Source organism: Hermetia illucens, chromosome 7 (genome assembly GCF_905115235.1).
Source record: "Hermetia illucens chromosome 7, iHerIll2.2.curated.20191125, whole genome shotgun sequence".
Lineage (NCBI taxonomy): Eukaryota > Metazoa > Arthropoda > Insecta > Diptera > Stratiomyidae > Hermetia > Hermetia illucens.
The window spans coordinates 10,049,968-10,065,788 of record NC_051855.1 but is presented as its reverse complement, the minus strand read 5'-3'; the positions used below and the strand labels follow the sequence as shown (position 1 = coordinate 10,065,788).

Sequence of the window (15,821 nt, the reverse complement as noted above, 5' to 3'; positions counted from 1 at the left end):
CGTAGGTCATACTTTATCGCGGAACCATGCCCTCTAGCATCATTCAGTAGCCATGAAAACATAACATACTTAGAATTATCCGATTTAAGTCAAATATGCGCCGTTTCGTTCGCAAACGTGTTGCCATTTAGAAGGCAACTTTATTATCCCCCCTCCCCCCTCCTTATTTGCAAAAAACTCAGACAGCCAGTTTTCGCAAGCCTCTTTTGAGGCCAACTTAGTAGCACCGAGAGCGTTTTGCATGGTCCGGAAGAGATGGTAATCACTTGGTGCCAGGTCCGGACTATACGGTAGGACATCCTATCCGAACTCCCGTAGCTTCTGGCGGGTCATCACAGACGTGTGAGGCCGAGCGTGGAACAGAACACCATTCCTATTGACCAATCCTGGCCGCTTCTGGTCAATCGCCTGCTTCAAACGGTCGAGTTGCTCACAGTAGAGGACTGAATTGAGAGTCTGGCCATAGTTGGGCAGCTCATAGTGGATGATTCCCTTCCAATCCCACCAAACACACAGCAAAACCTTCCTGGCCGTCAATCCGGGCTTGGGGATGGTTTGGCCGGCTTGCCGCACTTCGACCACGATCTTTTTCACTTCAGATTATCGTACGGTCACCAGCCGCTTCAAAAATGGGTCGAATTCGTTCCGTTTCAGCAGAGTATCGCAGGCGTTGATTCGGTCCAAGAGATTTTTTTCCATCAACTCGTGTGGCACCCAAACATCTAGCTTTTTTTTGGAATCCAATCTTCTGCAAATCGGCCAATCGAACGAATGCTCACATACCGGTCTACTTGGATGATTTCCACGATTTCATCGGTTTCTACGACGATTGGCCTGCCAGTACGGGGTGTATCTTCGACATCCATTACACCAGAACGAAATCGATCGAACCAACGCTGTGCTGTGCGAATCTTTACAGTATTGAGCCCATAAACTTCACAAATTTTTTTTGGCCGCCTTCGTTGCATTTTTGCCTCTCAGGTAGTAAAAATGTAAAATATGACGAATTTCTTCCTTGGTGGACTCCATCTTTGACGCGCTATGACTTGAGACTGAAACGTACGATCATAACTGTCAAAGAGACACCTGTATTCCAGATTGTCGTATAGTATGACCCGATGCGATAAGTACAAGAGTTTGTTTGATAACAATTATTTTTTTGTATTTTTTCACTTACCTTTTCACCCACAAAAGGCAACGACCACGTAAACACATCCATGAAATTTGGAAGCCAATACGGATGTGGTGAACAATTGAATTGTCTAATATTCATGACATTATTTTCATACTTAAGAACTGCGGCCTGGAATTAATTAAAATGGAGAGAGATATGATTTCCAGAATTAATTAAAATACATCTCAACACTTACTTTATTATTATAAACATCCAGATAATTTGGTGCTGAGAATATTGTTATAAGTGATGGAAATCCCGTAGTTTGACTTTTCCTATACATTCGATAGCTGTGGGATAAAATGATAGGAATAAAATATAAATAACTGGAACGTTGCGATGTACAATTTTTAAAAGTAGTTTCACTTTTTTCATCTTATTATTAGGTTCTTGCATACGAAATGGCCGATTTGGCAATCAAGTGAAGTTAGTTGCGATTTTGTTGTATCAAACCACCACCAGTTGACGCTGTTGGTGTCGGATAATGAAGTATAAATACTCCTACATTTAACCAAGGAGTCATTTCAGTTTTGACCATCGTTGTGATAACAGTGAATGACAAGGAAAAAAGGATGGAAAAGAGCCAAAAACGTATACTTTTTCTGTATGAATTCAAACTCGGTCATAAAGCAGCGGAGGCGACCACGAACATTAGCAGCGCATTTGGAACTAATACGGTAAGTTAACGAACCACACGGCGGTGGTTCGAAAAATTCGGGTCAGGCGACGTAAACCTTCAAAGTGAGCCACATGGACATCCAGGACCATCGATTGATAGCGACGAGCTGCGTGTGCTAGGCTTATCCGACACACGTCAGTCTGTGAGAGACAGTGCAGAGAAACTGGGCATACACTATTCCATAGTTTCCCGGCACTTGCAACGACTTGGTAAGGTGAAAAAGCTCGACAAATGGATTGCGCAAGCCCTTACGGAGCAAAACATGGCGCTTCGAATGGACATTTGCAGTTCTTTACTCTCCCGCAACAGAAGCAACCCCTTTTTGCACAGAATTGTGACATGTGATGAAAAGTGGATATTATACGACAATTGTCGCCGCGCAATGGCTAGATGCTAATGAGCCATCGAAGCATATGCCGAAACTGTTTGGTGGTCTACAGTTGGAGTTATCCACTATTCATTTTTGGCACCTGGAGAAACGATAAATGCACAGAATTACTGTGCCCAACTCGAGGAAATGCACCAAAAATTGAGAACTCAACGGAAAGAGGAACAGAAAGGAGATGATTCCTCCTGACCCTGGATTTTTAGGGAGGCTCGAGATAAGTAGATTTTAACAAAATTAACTTGATAACGAAATTTCGGGAAAGGTGAATATCGTGCGGGGTGAATATTGTGTGGTCCTCCCCTACTTGCAAATTAGACAATCAATTTCATTTTTCTTCCCGTTCAGAGACGGGGTCTTGATCGATTGCGTCATTTTGCTTGACAAAGGCTTGATCTGGACGAAAAATCATCATCTGGCTACTTTGTAATTTGTGCTACGCAGAAGTCCAGCCTTGATTTTTAGACAACGATCGGGCTGAGTTGGTTAGTGTAAAGGGATACAGACTTGAAAGGACGACTCTCTGGACAACACTCTCTTTCCTTTCAATACTCTTTGATGTCACTTAGAGGAGTTCGGCTTCTTCTTTTCAAGGGACATTTTTATGAGGCGCTGCATTTAAGTTTCGGGGGCCGAACAGGAATCATTCCCTCGTTTCTTTTGCGATTTGATGACCGACTGATGAAGCTCACCATCGCAATCTGCAGTGATAGCCAAGCTGCATTGAGGGCGTTGAGTAGTCCTTCGACCACCCCGAAAATCGTTCAGGAATGCAGAAACCGTTTGAACTTTATCTCTAGATTCAATACGGTGGAACTACTCTGGGTATTTGGTAGTGACCAGTGATGCTTTAGCGAAACAGCGGTCAATCTCCCCTATGCCGGGACCGGAACCAGCAATAGGATTGTCAGTAGCATTGGCTACAAGAGTCCCACAATTACAGGTGGCAGAGCCTCAATGCTGCTCAACACACCAATATTTTCGTGCCAGAACTGAACATGCGTACCGCAAAGTTTATCCTGTCGAAAAGCAGGAGGACTTGTAGGTGTATTTTGGGCATCCTGACAGGCCATAATTCACTAGCTGGGCATATGTTCATAATAGGAATTACTCAAGATGATACGTGTCCCTCCTGTAATGCGGAAGCGGAATTCACGGACCTAATGGCATCGCATCTAAGCTCTAGAAACCGAAGAACTGAGGTCCAAAACTGTGGCTGAGTATGTGTCTCTACTGCGGGTATATGTGTCTCTACCGCTGTTCATCAAGAAAACGCCCTCTCATCAATCTCCTTTGTTCTTGTTATGGGCACTATAATACAGGAGGGTCTAACGCCCAGCACCTTATACACTGTTTTATGCAGATGATGTTTTCCAAGCATCTAATAGCAAAGATTATCTCGAGCAACTTGTCCGAAAATGGAATGATCTGAATTTCCATGAAGCGGGCACTATCGACGGTATTGATTTGCCCAGAAGTGAGCGATTTAAATATCTGGGGTCAATGTTATAAGTCAATGGAGAATTGCGTTATGAAATTACTTAACCCAACCGGGATGAAGAACTGGGTTCCACAACTGGTGTGCTTTGTGATCGACGTATGAATGAACATCTGAAATCTAAAGTTTACCGCAGTGTCATCCATCCTGTCACCGTCTATAGTTCCGAGTGTTAGCCGATTATAAAAGACAATGAACGGCACCTCGCGGTAATAGAAACGAAAAGATTAGGTTGGCGAAGTGGTTTAACACGCCTTGATCACATCTGAAATGAGGATGTCCGCAATCAATATGGAGTTGAGTCGGTGTGAAAATTGCGAGAGAGGCGTCTTCACGTGGTTCGCGTTAACAAGAATTCACTTGCCAAGATTGATCCTTGCATCGAAGTCGATGGGAAATGGCCAGAAGGCGGGCCGGAACAACAGTGGTTTAATAGACTGGATGTGGATTTGAAAGCCTCGCGAATGCATCCAGATCAGGCAAATGACAGAACCAAATGGCGCCGTCCCCGCTTGCGCACGTTCCTTGATATATGTTTTACCGAACTTTCGTTCGTATGAATTTAGTCTATATGATGATGACGTCATACACGTCTTAGAGCGCGATAAATACACAACTTTGACTTTCTAGAACTTTGTTAATAATAGGAGATTTCTTTTTATGGTAATATGCTATTACTAACTTTATTTGAGCAGATATGGGAATAGGATATCTTTTGAGGCCTAGATTTCGTATGGATGCACCATTATGAATTTTTTCAGATTTTTCGGAAGGATAGGTTCTGAGAACGAGACCTATTACATTTTTTGAGGCACACATTTTGAGCCCTTACTCCCCCATGCTTCATACATAATGAAAAAGTAGAATCAGTTTCGAAAAGTGCTAATCAAGCCCTTTCATTTGATATTTATGAATTTATATAAATTTTATACGCCCCTTCCGCATATCGGGGAGCCCCCCTTAAACCCAGCGCAAAATGATGCCACATGTTTTATGTAGACGAATTCACAAACCGCACATTCTCACCAAATTTCGTGACAATAGGATTAGTTACCAATTTAGGCTAGGGCTTTCTTGAAAAAAAATCACATCCACCTTTGAATGTTTTGTAGATGGACGTTTAGCAAAATTCTGACCGCATGCACCAGGGAAGAAATGAATGTACAGTACTCCCCCTTAGGCACGTAGCCCCCGAAGTGAAGAAGAAATTCCTAGGTTAGATTGAAGGAAAACACAGTCCATAGGCGACGATATAGCGGAAAACAGTTAACGTCGCCTGCATAGAGCAAACAGGGACAAGTAAGGAAGGGAGGAAGGTCGTTAATAAAAAATAAAAATAGCAAAGGACCCAGAATAGACCCCTGTGGGACGCCAGAAGAGGGGGAGAAGGAGGGGGAAGTACAGTCGTCAAAAGAGACGCGGCAGGATCGGTTGGAAAAGTAAGAGGCAAGCCATAAAACAAGTGGTATGGGAACGTTTAGGGACGAGAGTTTGGATAGTAATATCCTTTGATTCGCTTCGCGAAGTCAGTGTAAATGGTATGCACTTCTTGCCATGAATTTATACATTTGGCGACAAAGTTGGTAAAGTCAAGCAGGTTGGAGGCAGTGGACCTACGTTTAACGAAGCCGTGTTCCCCAACAAGTAAGCAGGATGAAGACTTATACACCTCGATGCTCATCCTGCCGAGACAAAGAGGATAATCTGATTTCCAACAGAATAGGTAGATTGTAGGGATGGGTTGCGTACTTTGATGAACTACTGAACAACCAGAACATCGGCGAGTTGCAGGTCCTGCCAAATGAAGACGGCGGACAAATACTGCCACCACCAAGTATGGGAGAAACAGTCCCTGCAATTCATCGGCCTCAAAACTATAAGTCGCCAGGAGCCGATGGAATTACAGCCGAATTAGTTAAATATGGATTCGACTAGTTACACCAAGTGGTTCACCAACTTATGCTCAAGGTGTGGGACAGCGAATCAATGCCTGACCGCTGGCAGCGAGGCATTATCTGTCTCATACATAAAAAGGGAGATATCACACACTGCAGCAAATATAGAGGTATCACGTTGCTGAGTACCATCTATAAGATATTCTCAGCTATCTTGCTAGCCCAGATAGCCCCATACGCTCAGAACATCATTGGTCCATACCAAAGAGGCTTCACTCCAGGCAAATCAGGAACCGATCAGATTTTCTCCCTGAGGCAACATCTATTCATCGACTTTAAAGTCAGGGTAAAACTGTGCAGAATTCGGTATCCCAACAAAATTGATAAGAATGACTAGACTGACCCTGACCAATGTGCGATGCCACATAAAAGCAGCAGGATCACTCTCAAGGCCATTCGACATCAACAACGGTCTATGACAAGGGGATGCCCTATCATGCGTCCTTTTTAACCTGGCGTTCGAGAAAGTGATCCGTGATGCTGAGGTAAATGCAAGAGGTACGATCCTCTTTAGGTCCACCCAACTACTGGCCTATGCTGACGATGTCGATATCATGCGAAGAACCGCCCGAGATCTGCCTTCATCTAAATCGAGCGGGCGGCTATCAGGGAGAGATCTTGGGCTGCACATCAATGAAGGCAAGACAAAATATATGGTGGCAACGTCAGCACTGAAAACGAACTAGCCAACAACATCAAACTGCATTGGTCAAAAGGGAAGAATAAGGATAGGAGAATACAACTATGAGACCGTTGATAATTTCTCCTATCTAGGGTCGAAAATCACAACCGATAACAGCTATGTTGATGAAATCCACGTACAGTTGCTGGCAACCAACAGAGCCTATTTCAGTTTACAAAAACTGTTCCGCTCGAAGGGTCAAAGCTCCTACTGTACAAGACAATGATCTTGCCAGTCCTCATGTATTCCTTGGAGACTTGGATTCTTCGCAAGAAAAATTGCGAACTCTTGGCCGCGTTCGAGAGAAGAATCCTCCCAAGAATTTTTGGCCCCTAACATGAGGATGGACAATTCCGTAGCCTACATAAGGACGAAATCTATGAGTCATACCATGACCTTCAGGTTGTGGATAAAATCTGGGTCAATAGGTTCTGATAGGCGGGTCACTTAATCCGTATGGATGAGGATGATCCAGCCCGGAAAATCTATAAGGGCAATATCTATGGTAGAAAAAGAAGACGAGGCAGACTCTGCCTAAGATGGAGCGATGGCGTAGGTCAGGACGCCAGACAGCTTTTAGGGATAGCGACTTGGACTTAGCAAAGCTATTACGTTCGGTTGCTAAAAAATTACATGTTATAACTTCCTACTCTTCACTTTCAGAACAATGGTTATCTAAAGGAAGAAGGGTGTTGGCCCGTAAACATTTCAGTCTGTAGCAAAACCGGGTACAAAAAACTGTGTCTGAAAGAAGTAGGGTTCCAGTTGCGCTAGGAAATTGCACCCTCCTCGGGGAGCCCTTCCCCCTTAAACTCAATACAAAATGGCAGCATTTGCTATATGTAAAGGGATTCCCACGAAATTTCGTGACAATCGGTCCAGTTGTTTCCGAATAAATTGAGTGTGACAGACAGACAGACAGCCAGACATCGAATTGATTCTAATAAGGGTTTGTTGAATGAATTGATACTTTAAAAGTGGGCATACGAAGCGAACACTATATAGTAAATTTATGAACATATAACTTACCCTGCGTCCTGCGCTTCGTGGGCTCGAATGATCGATAATAAATTATTATTTTGTAAGAAATCACAACAGGCTGCGTAACTGTAAATGAATATTAAGAAAAGTTCTATATGTAAAACGTTTCTTTTTCATGTGCAGAAGGGTAGAAAGTATTACAATTTGATACCATAAAATAAGGATCGAATTAGTACTAAAACTTTGAAAATATTTTTCAATGACAATTCTATTTATATCACTATCTATAATTTATTGGTTTTTATTAATGTATAATTACTCTTTGTGAGAACAAGAATTGGATGAAAACTAAATATAATAGTACTAAATAGAAGCATAATTACTCAGTTTGTGAATGAAATGTTATTACTTGAGTTGGCAAATAAAACTTTTTGGGGGCTATTTAATCCAAATTAATTTTGTTCAATTCACCTGTAAAAGTATGAACAACCTCTAACTGAATTGTGTGAATAGAAATCAGCGTTCTTTTCATTGCCGAAATCATCTAGTGGATCGGACCACAGCAAATCACACATTGGTCCAAATGCTGGAGGCTCTTTAAACCTATCAAGCTGAAAAGAAAGTAGAATATAATTTCATCAATATAATAAAAATGTTTATATATGGAATTTAGAAAGTGAACAAAGTCATCTTTATATCCTCACAAAAAGAGAATATGTATTTTCATTTGATTGAAAGAAGGACCATCTTAATTTGAAGAAAAATAATATAAATAAGAAACAAAACAGAGACCGAATTAAAAGTAATATTCAAAAATGACAAAGGAGTAAATATATTTTTTTAATCAATAAAAAAACAAAAAGAATCTACAACTATGTACTACATAAATAGCACAATATTTGCTATAGGTGCAAATATAGTTGTATTTTTATTTTATTTTTATAATTTATCTCTTCTCCTCTTTTACTTTTATCTAATTTTCGTTTTATTCCTTATCTAATTTTTATCTTTTATATATTCTTCCTTATTTTGTACACATATTCCCGATTTTATAGAATTGTTATTTCATATGATTTGTTATTTATTTTTTATTTCATTTTGTCAAAATTTAGTCTTTTATTTTTGGTTTTTTAGACTAAGGAAAACTATAAAAAAAGTAAAATGAAAATTTTATAATAAAAAAATATCAAGAAAATGACAGAAATAAATGTGACTGCACTCAGAATAGATAATAAGAGTATCTTATAATACATTCAATTATATAACCATAGAAATATAATACAGACAAAATATAATAATATCACACATACCCTTCGTATATCATCTAACTCATGAATTTCCGGAGATAACCCGCCATGTACACATAAAAATTGTTGATTCATTAGTGCAGCTAATGGTAAACAATCGAATGCTTCCATACATGCATCATATACTCGCTCTGAATATTTTATTTTACCTGTGAATAAGATGAAAAAATGGATGGCATATAACATATTAATAAACACTATTATCTGTATTTTTGTTATTAATTGATATTATTAATATCCTAAGTTAAATTGGAGGTTGAACTAGAACTGAGGGTTAAGGAGACCTGCATAGCCTTCTATGCCTGCAAGAGAACCTTTGGAAAGAAATAGGGTATCCAGCCGAGGATGGTTCTTTGGATGTACACCGCTGTAGTGCGATGGATCAAAGATGGCCTATAGAGTCGGCTCGGGGGTTTTCTCGAATACACACGGTGTATCCAAGTTGTATGGTCTCCCAGGTTTCGCCAGGCAGGTGGAAGTACTGGCGATGTTGGAAGTCTGTCGATGGCTGGAGCGTGATTCGAGCCCCAATCGTAACATAGCCATTCTGACCGACAGCCAAGCGGCCATCAAGGTCTTGTACTCAACGACGACATCTTCCCGGCTGGTGGGGCAGTGCAGAGACGGGCTTAACCGTCTGGGTGGCATGCTCAAGGTCACTCTCCTCTGGGTTCCCGGGCATAGGAACGCTATGTGGCCAAATTCCAGGCATCTAAAGCAGCGCTCAAAGGACACCTGCTCCCTGAGTCGGCAAACGACCCAACCTATCCACGGCAAGCGCATTGAAATCACCAGCTATGATCTTGGGGTTTCGACTTCTTGCATCGGAGACTGACATACCTAGCATTCCTTCGAATTCTGTTATCGTCGCGCTTGGTGAAGCATAGCAACTATAATATATATATAGATACCAGCTATTTTTGCCCTGACGAATCCAACTTCTGGAAGCTCCATCACTTCTTGAATGGCTTGATTTCCACACACCTTGCCTGTTACATCTGCAGTCCAGGCACCGCTCTTATTGTTGCCATAAGGTTCGCTGATTATGGCAGCTTCGATTCCCTTCTCATAGATGGTCTGCGAGAGAAGGTCTTGCGCTGCCCCGCAGTGGTTGAGGTTGATTTACTGCATTCAAGGCTCCCCTAAACACTGTGCATCTGCTGCTGCCTGCAACGTGCCGACAGTCGACGCCCTCTTTTTTCTTGCAAAGAATACTTTCAGGCTCAGCCTTGCACTCCCTGAACATATGGCCTTCTCCCCGACATTTTCTGCAACTTTTTGACCTGTCGCAGTCACCGGTGCATTTCGCCGCTATGTGGCCAAATTCCAGGCATTTAAAGCAGCGCTTAAAGGACACCTGCTCCCTGAGTCGGCAAGCGACCCAACCTATTTTTACTTTACCAGCCGCCAACAGTTTGAACGCTGTTTCAGTTGGTACGCTTATGATTGCCGTTTGCGTGCCTCCGTATGTCTTCCTCAGTCCTCTGATTGCGGAATCTTGCAAGCCAAGTGGTCCGCACTGCTTTTCTAAGGCGTCGCGGATTTCCTCCTTGGTTGTGATTTCGTCAATGTCCTTACATTGTATGACAATCTCCTGCTTTCTGGCCCGTACTTGAGCTTCTTCTCTTAAAGACTTCTCCAACTTGCCGAGGAAATTTTCCACCGTTTTGCCCGGAGACTTCTTCAGCTCCAGCATCAAATCTCCTTTTTGGGAGTATCTGATTCGGCTGACGTTTTCTCCTAGGTCCATCAGCTCAGTATCGGATTTGACCTTCCTAAGGATATCGGCGTAAGTCATATCCCCTTTTTTGGAGATGATGATTAATTCGGGCCGTAATCTTCTTTTCTGTGTTGTATTTTTCCTTCCACCAACTTTGGTCCATGCTTCCTTGGTTTCTTTGTGAGGCTTTGCCTCCCTTGGGTGGATTGGAGCCGACGCCACACTTTCCACGATTTCTTTGACTTCCCTTTTGCCGGTGAGAGGCCTTTTTACCTTTTCGCGTCCTGTGAGGATCCGAAAGAATCGTTCGCACTCTCTCTACTCCTCTCTTCCTTTGGATTTTGAGGGGGTGTCACTTGTGTTGCCTGGGTGACGCTTGATTTCTTCGAGGCATTTTTTTCTTCCTTGGCACCACTGTATAGTACACGAATGGTACGGACCATGTTTTTGATGGCCTGGTGCACGTTGTGTTTGTCCTTAATAAATTCAGACAACTCTACTATTTTACCTCGGAGTAGGGCGAACGATGATTCGTCCAGACTCTGACATAGCTCCTCCGCTTGGTTTTCTCATAGAGCGCCTATCGTATTTTTTAGCCTTTCGGGAGCTTCCCTGATTTCCTTCCAAGGTTGATTTCGGAGGAGATCGTACGATCGTCGAGTTTCTCTTAAACGTATCAAACACTAAGTCCTGCGGCATGTTCCGAGCAGGTGTAGTTACCCCACTATGGGCACATAACCGTCTGGGCGGCACGCTCAAGGTCACTCTTCTCTAGGTTTCCGGGCATAGGAACATAGAGGGGAATGAGCGGGCTGACGGATTGGCCAGGCAAGGGTCTGCTCTTGGTAGTCCCTCGGCAAATGCAGTCGGTGTTCCGCTGGCGGCTGTCGGGGGCCAAGTCTACTCACACTACCTAGCAGCCCCTGGCCTGAGATGGCAAAGGCTTACAAGCTGTGTCAAGTCAAGGTGAATTTGGCCCGCTTATAACATAGCCCGGTCAGGAGAGCTCCTGTGCCAGACGCGTGCAAATGCATTCAAGATTACAGCGGTCTGCAGGGGGCACTGGCCCATAGAGGACCATGCCGCTAGGCCCGGCTTACCCTACAACTCACATTGGCGAAGCTGCGGAGAAGGAAGGGAAACCCTCATGCACTTTCTCTGCGATTGCCCAGCTCTGGCTCGAGTCAGGCTGCGGACACTGGGTAAACCATTCTTTGGGGACCTCAGAGAGATTTCTGGCTGCAGGGTGGGAGAGCTGCTTTCCTTCGTGAATGCTACGGGCTGGCTCTGAAGATCCGAGCCGGCTGGACTCTGCCTCCCTGCTCCCATAACAACAGTCACGGTCTTAGGAGTTTGTGGCATCAAAACGGCGCATCAAAGCGCTTCTCGGAGCGGCCACTGATACCTACCTACCTACATAAGAGAACAACTAACATTTGGCACCCATTTTCGAGACGCTATTCTCAAGGCAGAGGTTAAGTAACAATGTCCTGGACGGAACCAACAGCTGTCACGAGAAGCTTTGGACCAGTTGAACCAGTGTCGTAACATGCCATAATCATATACAAGATAAGGATATTTGGATGGCCTTTGATCGAGCGGTTGCGCGATCCAGATGAGCCGACCTCGCTTCTGAATGGCACAAAAGCTGAAGAAGAAGAAGATTAAACAATGGTTCCAAATTCCTTTGGATTTTGTTAATCAGCACATGGAGGAAAGGTAAAGCAACAAGTTTGCTGATATCAACACACCAACTAACGCAAAGCGGTGTTATCTCAGAGGATGGGGGAAATAGAAGCGGCATTTCATCACCACGATGCGAACTCTTGGCCGCGTTCGAGAGAAGAATCCTCCGAAGAATTTGAGGATGGAAAATTCCATAGCCTACATAACAACGAAATCTGTGAGCAATACCATAACGGTCAGGTTGTGGATAAAACTCGGCACAACAGGTTACGGTGGACGGGTCACTTACGGATGGATGAGGATGACCCAGCCCGGAAAGTTTATAAGGGTAATATCTATGGTATGGTTGTTGCGCCGTTGATGATGATGATGAAATTATGCATAGGAGAGGTGCTCAAAAGTGGCGGTGAGGAAGACGGGGCGACAATCCTGTCGGCTGAATCAAAACCAAGTGGCCGAGGAGCACCTCGATAGTGGTGACACCGGAAGACGCTGTACTCACTTTGGCTTGCCGGCCGTGATGCAGTACGCGAATGCTCCGAAGGCCTAATCGGGGCGATCAGACCCGCGTCTGCACGAAATCTCACCAGGGGTACACTGGTACCATGGGAATCGGGATAGCCCCTGGACTCTCATACTTCAGGTGAACTCCCGTTGTATGTGAGTACAACTCGGTTGTTTGCGGTTGGCCCCTAGTGGGAGCTTCGAGCCTCGGCGTGGTGTTGCGTTTCAACACGGGTACCGTACTCCTTAGGTCGGTAGAGATTTAGGTAGGTCTTGCATCCACCAGTATGAATGCTAAGCCATGCATCGGGTATAGACTGGTACCGTTGTTGCTTGTCACAGCGGGGCTCCGATTGTGGTCGCAAAATAAATCCGTGTCTTAAGAAGACCGTGGGATTAAGTCTTCCAGACAGGTGCTCAGGTACAACCCTCAAGGACTCACTGTGCATAGGAGAAAGTGTCCAATATTCGCTGCTTGCGGGTAACAGTAACAGCAATTAATAGACTAGAAATTTCCTTCAAAAGCACTGGGACTAGGCACAATTAAAGGCAGTAAAAGCTAACTCAAGAAGAAGGCTGATGAGTGGATGGGGGGGGGCGTTGGGGAAGCATAGTCACAAGCTGATTATCACAGGGATGGTGAAATCCAAGTAGATGGAATAAGATGGAAGTACTGGTTTAGGCTAAGTGCACCAGTGGCATTCATACCAGTGGATACTAAGCCTATCCAACAAATTGTCGTATTTTGGTCCCGGAAACCGGTTGGAAGATAACGCAACTTCACGCGAAGCTGAGAGAACTTTTCTCTCCGAATTGTACCGCCAGCTATATAGCACCAAAGCAGAAATTTGCTACATGCTCCTTACAGTATCCGCAAACATTGAAGGAGCTTTTGAAAAAGGACCGATGGTATCCTCCTCAAATCATTTCCCATACAAGACAGCAGCCTGAATTTGTGTCAGGCAGTAGACTTCTGGAGAAACACTTAAAGTCATCCTAATAGCTGCAATTTAGAAGCAACAATGCGTTCATACGATATCTTCCCGTAACGTCCCCGCTGGATCTAATTGAGAATGGATTTTTTGGTCATGGACGTGAAGGAGGAGCAACGAGTTTGCGTGAAATTTTCCGCTGAATTAGGCTTGTCTTACCCTGATTTGACTCAGGTGCTCATTCACAGCTGAGTCGACTGGTATCCGACGACTAACCACAATACAAATTCCACTGCCATCAGTGAGATTTGAACCACAACCTTCTGCATGACAGTCTTGTGGTCTAATCACTCAGCTCTCCAGACAGGAAGGAAAGCGGAACATCAACGGAAGATGACCATTGTTCAGGAAGGCTTTCAACCTCAATTTGCGCCTTTCATGTGGCCAAAGTGAATACCCTTGTGCGCTCCAATCTTCGTTTGATGATTCGAGAAATGGCGGAAGGAGAGAGTCATGTAGGGAGATTTTGACCGAAAAATTGGAGATGAGAAGGGGTGCAACCAAGTTCATTCCACAGCTGATGACAGAGGATCAAAAGGCTCATCGCCTGGAGGTTTGTCAAGAGCTCTTAGAAATGGCGAATGCTAACAAAAACTTCTTGAAAATCATCATTACATGTTACGAGTCTTGGGTTTATAACTACGACATGGAACTAAGGTGCAGTCGTCCCAGTTAGATGAGACCAACCATTAAAGTGATACTCACTGTTTGCTTCGATTCGAAGGGTGTCATCCATCATGAATTCCTCTCACAAAGTGAAACAATCAATCGTTGTTGATACCTCCAAATCCTGAGAACTTTACACCAAGAGATTCGCCAGGACTGTCAGCAATAGGCGAGTCGTTTTTCCACCACGAAAACGCGCTCCTCATTCGCTAGTTTTTTGCCAACAACACGATGACAACCCTTCCATAAGCCCCCATTTCTCCTGACCTGGCTGACCGCGCACCTCGAGACCAACAACATTCTGTCTGAGGAGCAGAAAGGCTTCCAAATTGGGTTAAGGGGTTGCAAAGAGCAGTTGGCACTGAACCCCCTTTCATGAATACTGAATGATGCTAGAGGGCATGGCTTTGCAATAAAGTATGGTATGGTGGTACTTAGATGCCATCAAGTTGTATGCTTCTACTGACGACCACCTTTCAAGTTCGTTTGCGACTAGGAGACGTGTTCAGCCGTGACATTCGGATGCAATTTGGATTAGACAAGTGATCTGGAAAACGTCCTGCGGCGGATACTGACTACTTTCTTCAAATTCCGAATGCATCATCCAAACTTTGCTCTGTAGTGGATGACTCGTGACATCGGAGGTAGGTGCGTGGTTAATGTGGCGGCACAGAATCACCGCGCACGGCAACAAATACCACAACGTCATCTGCACGACCGACCAGGCGCGAATATCTCTTCTGGAATGTCGAAACTTAGCAGAATATCGTAGGAAACGCTCCAGAAGTCCGGGTCTAAAGGGAATCCCTGTGCTACTCCCGATGTGATCTCCTTCCTCCTCCTCACCTAGCATCTCATAGAGCAGGTAGCGGTCTTTCTGGTAATCCCTCAATATCTGCAAGGGGTAGCTAGACATTCTGAAAGTATTGTCCAGTATGCCTACCACATCTGTCTATCTTACCGAATTGAAGGCATTTCTGACATCAAGTGTTATAAGGAGCACTACCCGTCGAGATCGGCGAATGAACCATAACAGCATCGACCGTGGGCTTCCCGGCTCTGAACGCAAACTGCCTTGGGGATAAGTGCCTGGTAGCGCGGTTGGCTTCAGCGAGTCTACACCTGATGAACTTGTTGGCACTTTCGTGGCCGTTTCAAGCATCCACAGCGGTCCGTATGCAGACAACAGCTTCGGGTCTTCTTTTCCTTTGCTGATAAGCGCCAGTCTCACCTCCTTCAAGCAAGCTTTGAATGCCTCGAGAAGTAAGTCTCGCCTTAAGCGGAACACCAGTTTGTAAACTTCCGCCGGAATGACATTAGGACCTGTCGCCTTCTTGGTTATTCTAGCCCCCTGGTTGAAAATTTAAGTTCATCAGGGTTTGGCAGAAGATGAAGCAAAAGCCTAATGACCAAGCTTTAGGAAATGCAGTACATTTATCTATCAAGGACGCGAAATATTGTGGGACAGCAGATCTTCAGAAACGTCCCAGAAAACCAGGAAAAATCGAAGATTTTCATGACTTGTATAATGAGCCAGGTGGTCGACAATAGCCAAAAGGACTATTCAGATTGGCTATCGCCATTTCCAAGGG

General features: G+C 44.1%; 1 protein-coding gene across 9 annotated transcripts in view; it reads right to left on the bottom strand.

The window, feature by feature from the left end:
* The window catches only part of LOC119661005 (serine/threonine-protein phosphatase 2B catalytic subunit 3-like), a 134,053-nt gene that overhangs the window by 32,096 nt on the left and 86,136 nt on the right, over positions 1 to 15,821 (bottom strand). For all 9 annotated transcript variants that reach the window (XM_038070130.1, XM_038070125.1, XM_038070131.1 and 6 more), the window contains 5 exons: positions 8,665 to 8,810; positions 7,826 to 7,965; positions 7,403 to 7,480; positions 1,371 to 1,464; positions 1,178 to 1,303 (listed from right to left, as the gene is read on the bottom strand). In XM_038070130.1, coding sequence (XP_037926058.1) covers positions 1,178 to 1,303; positions 1,371 to 1,464; positions 7,403 to 7,480; positions 7,826 to 7,965; positions 8,665 to 8,810 — 584 coding nt within the window. The remainder of the gene's footprint in view (positions 1 to 1,177; positions 1,304 to 1,370; positions 1,465 to 7,402; positions 7,481 to 7,825; positions 7,966 to 8,664; positions 8,811 to 15,821) is intronic.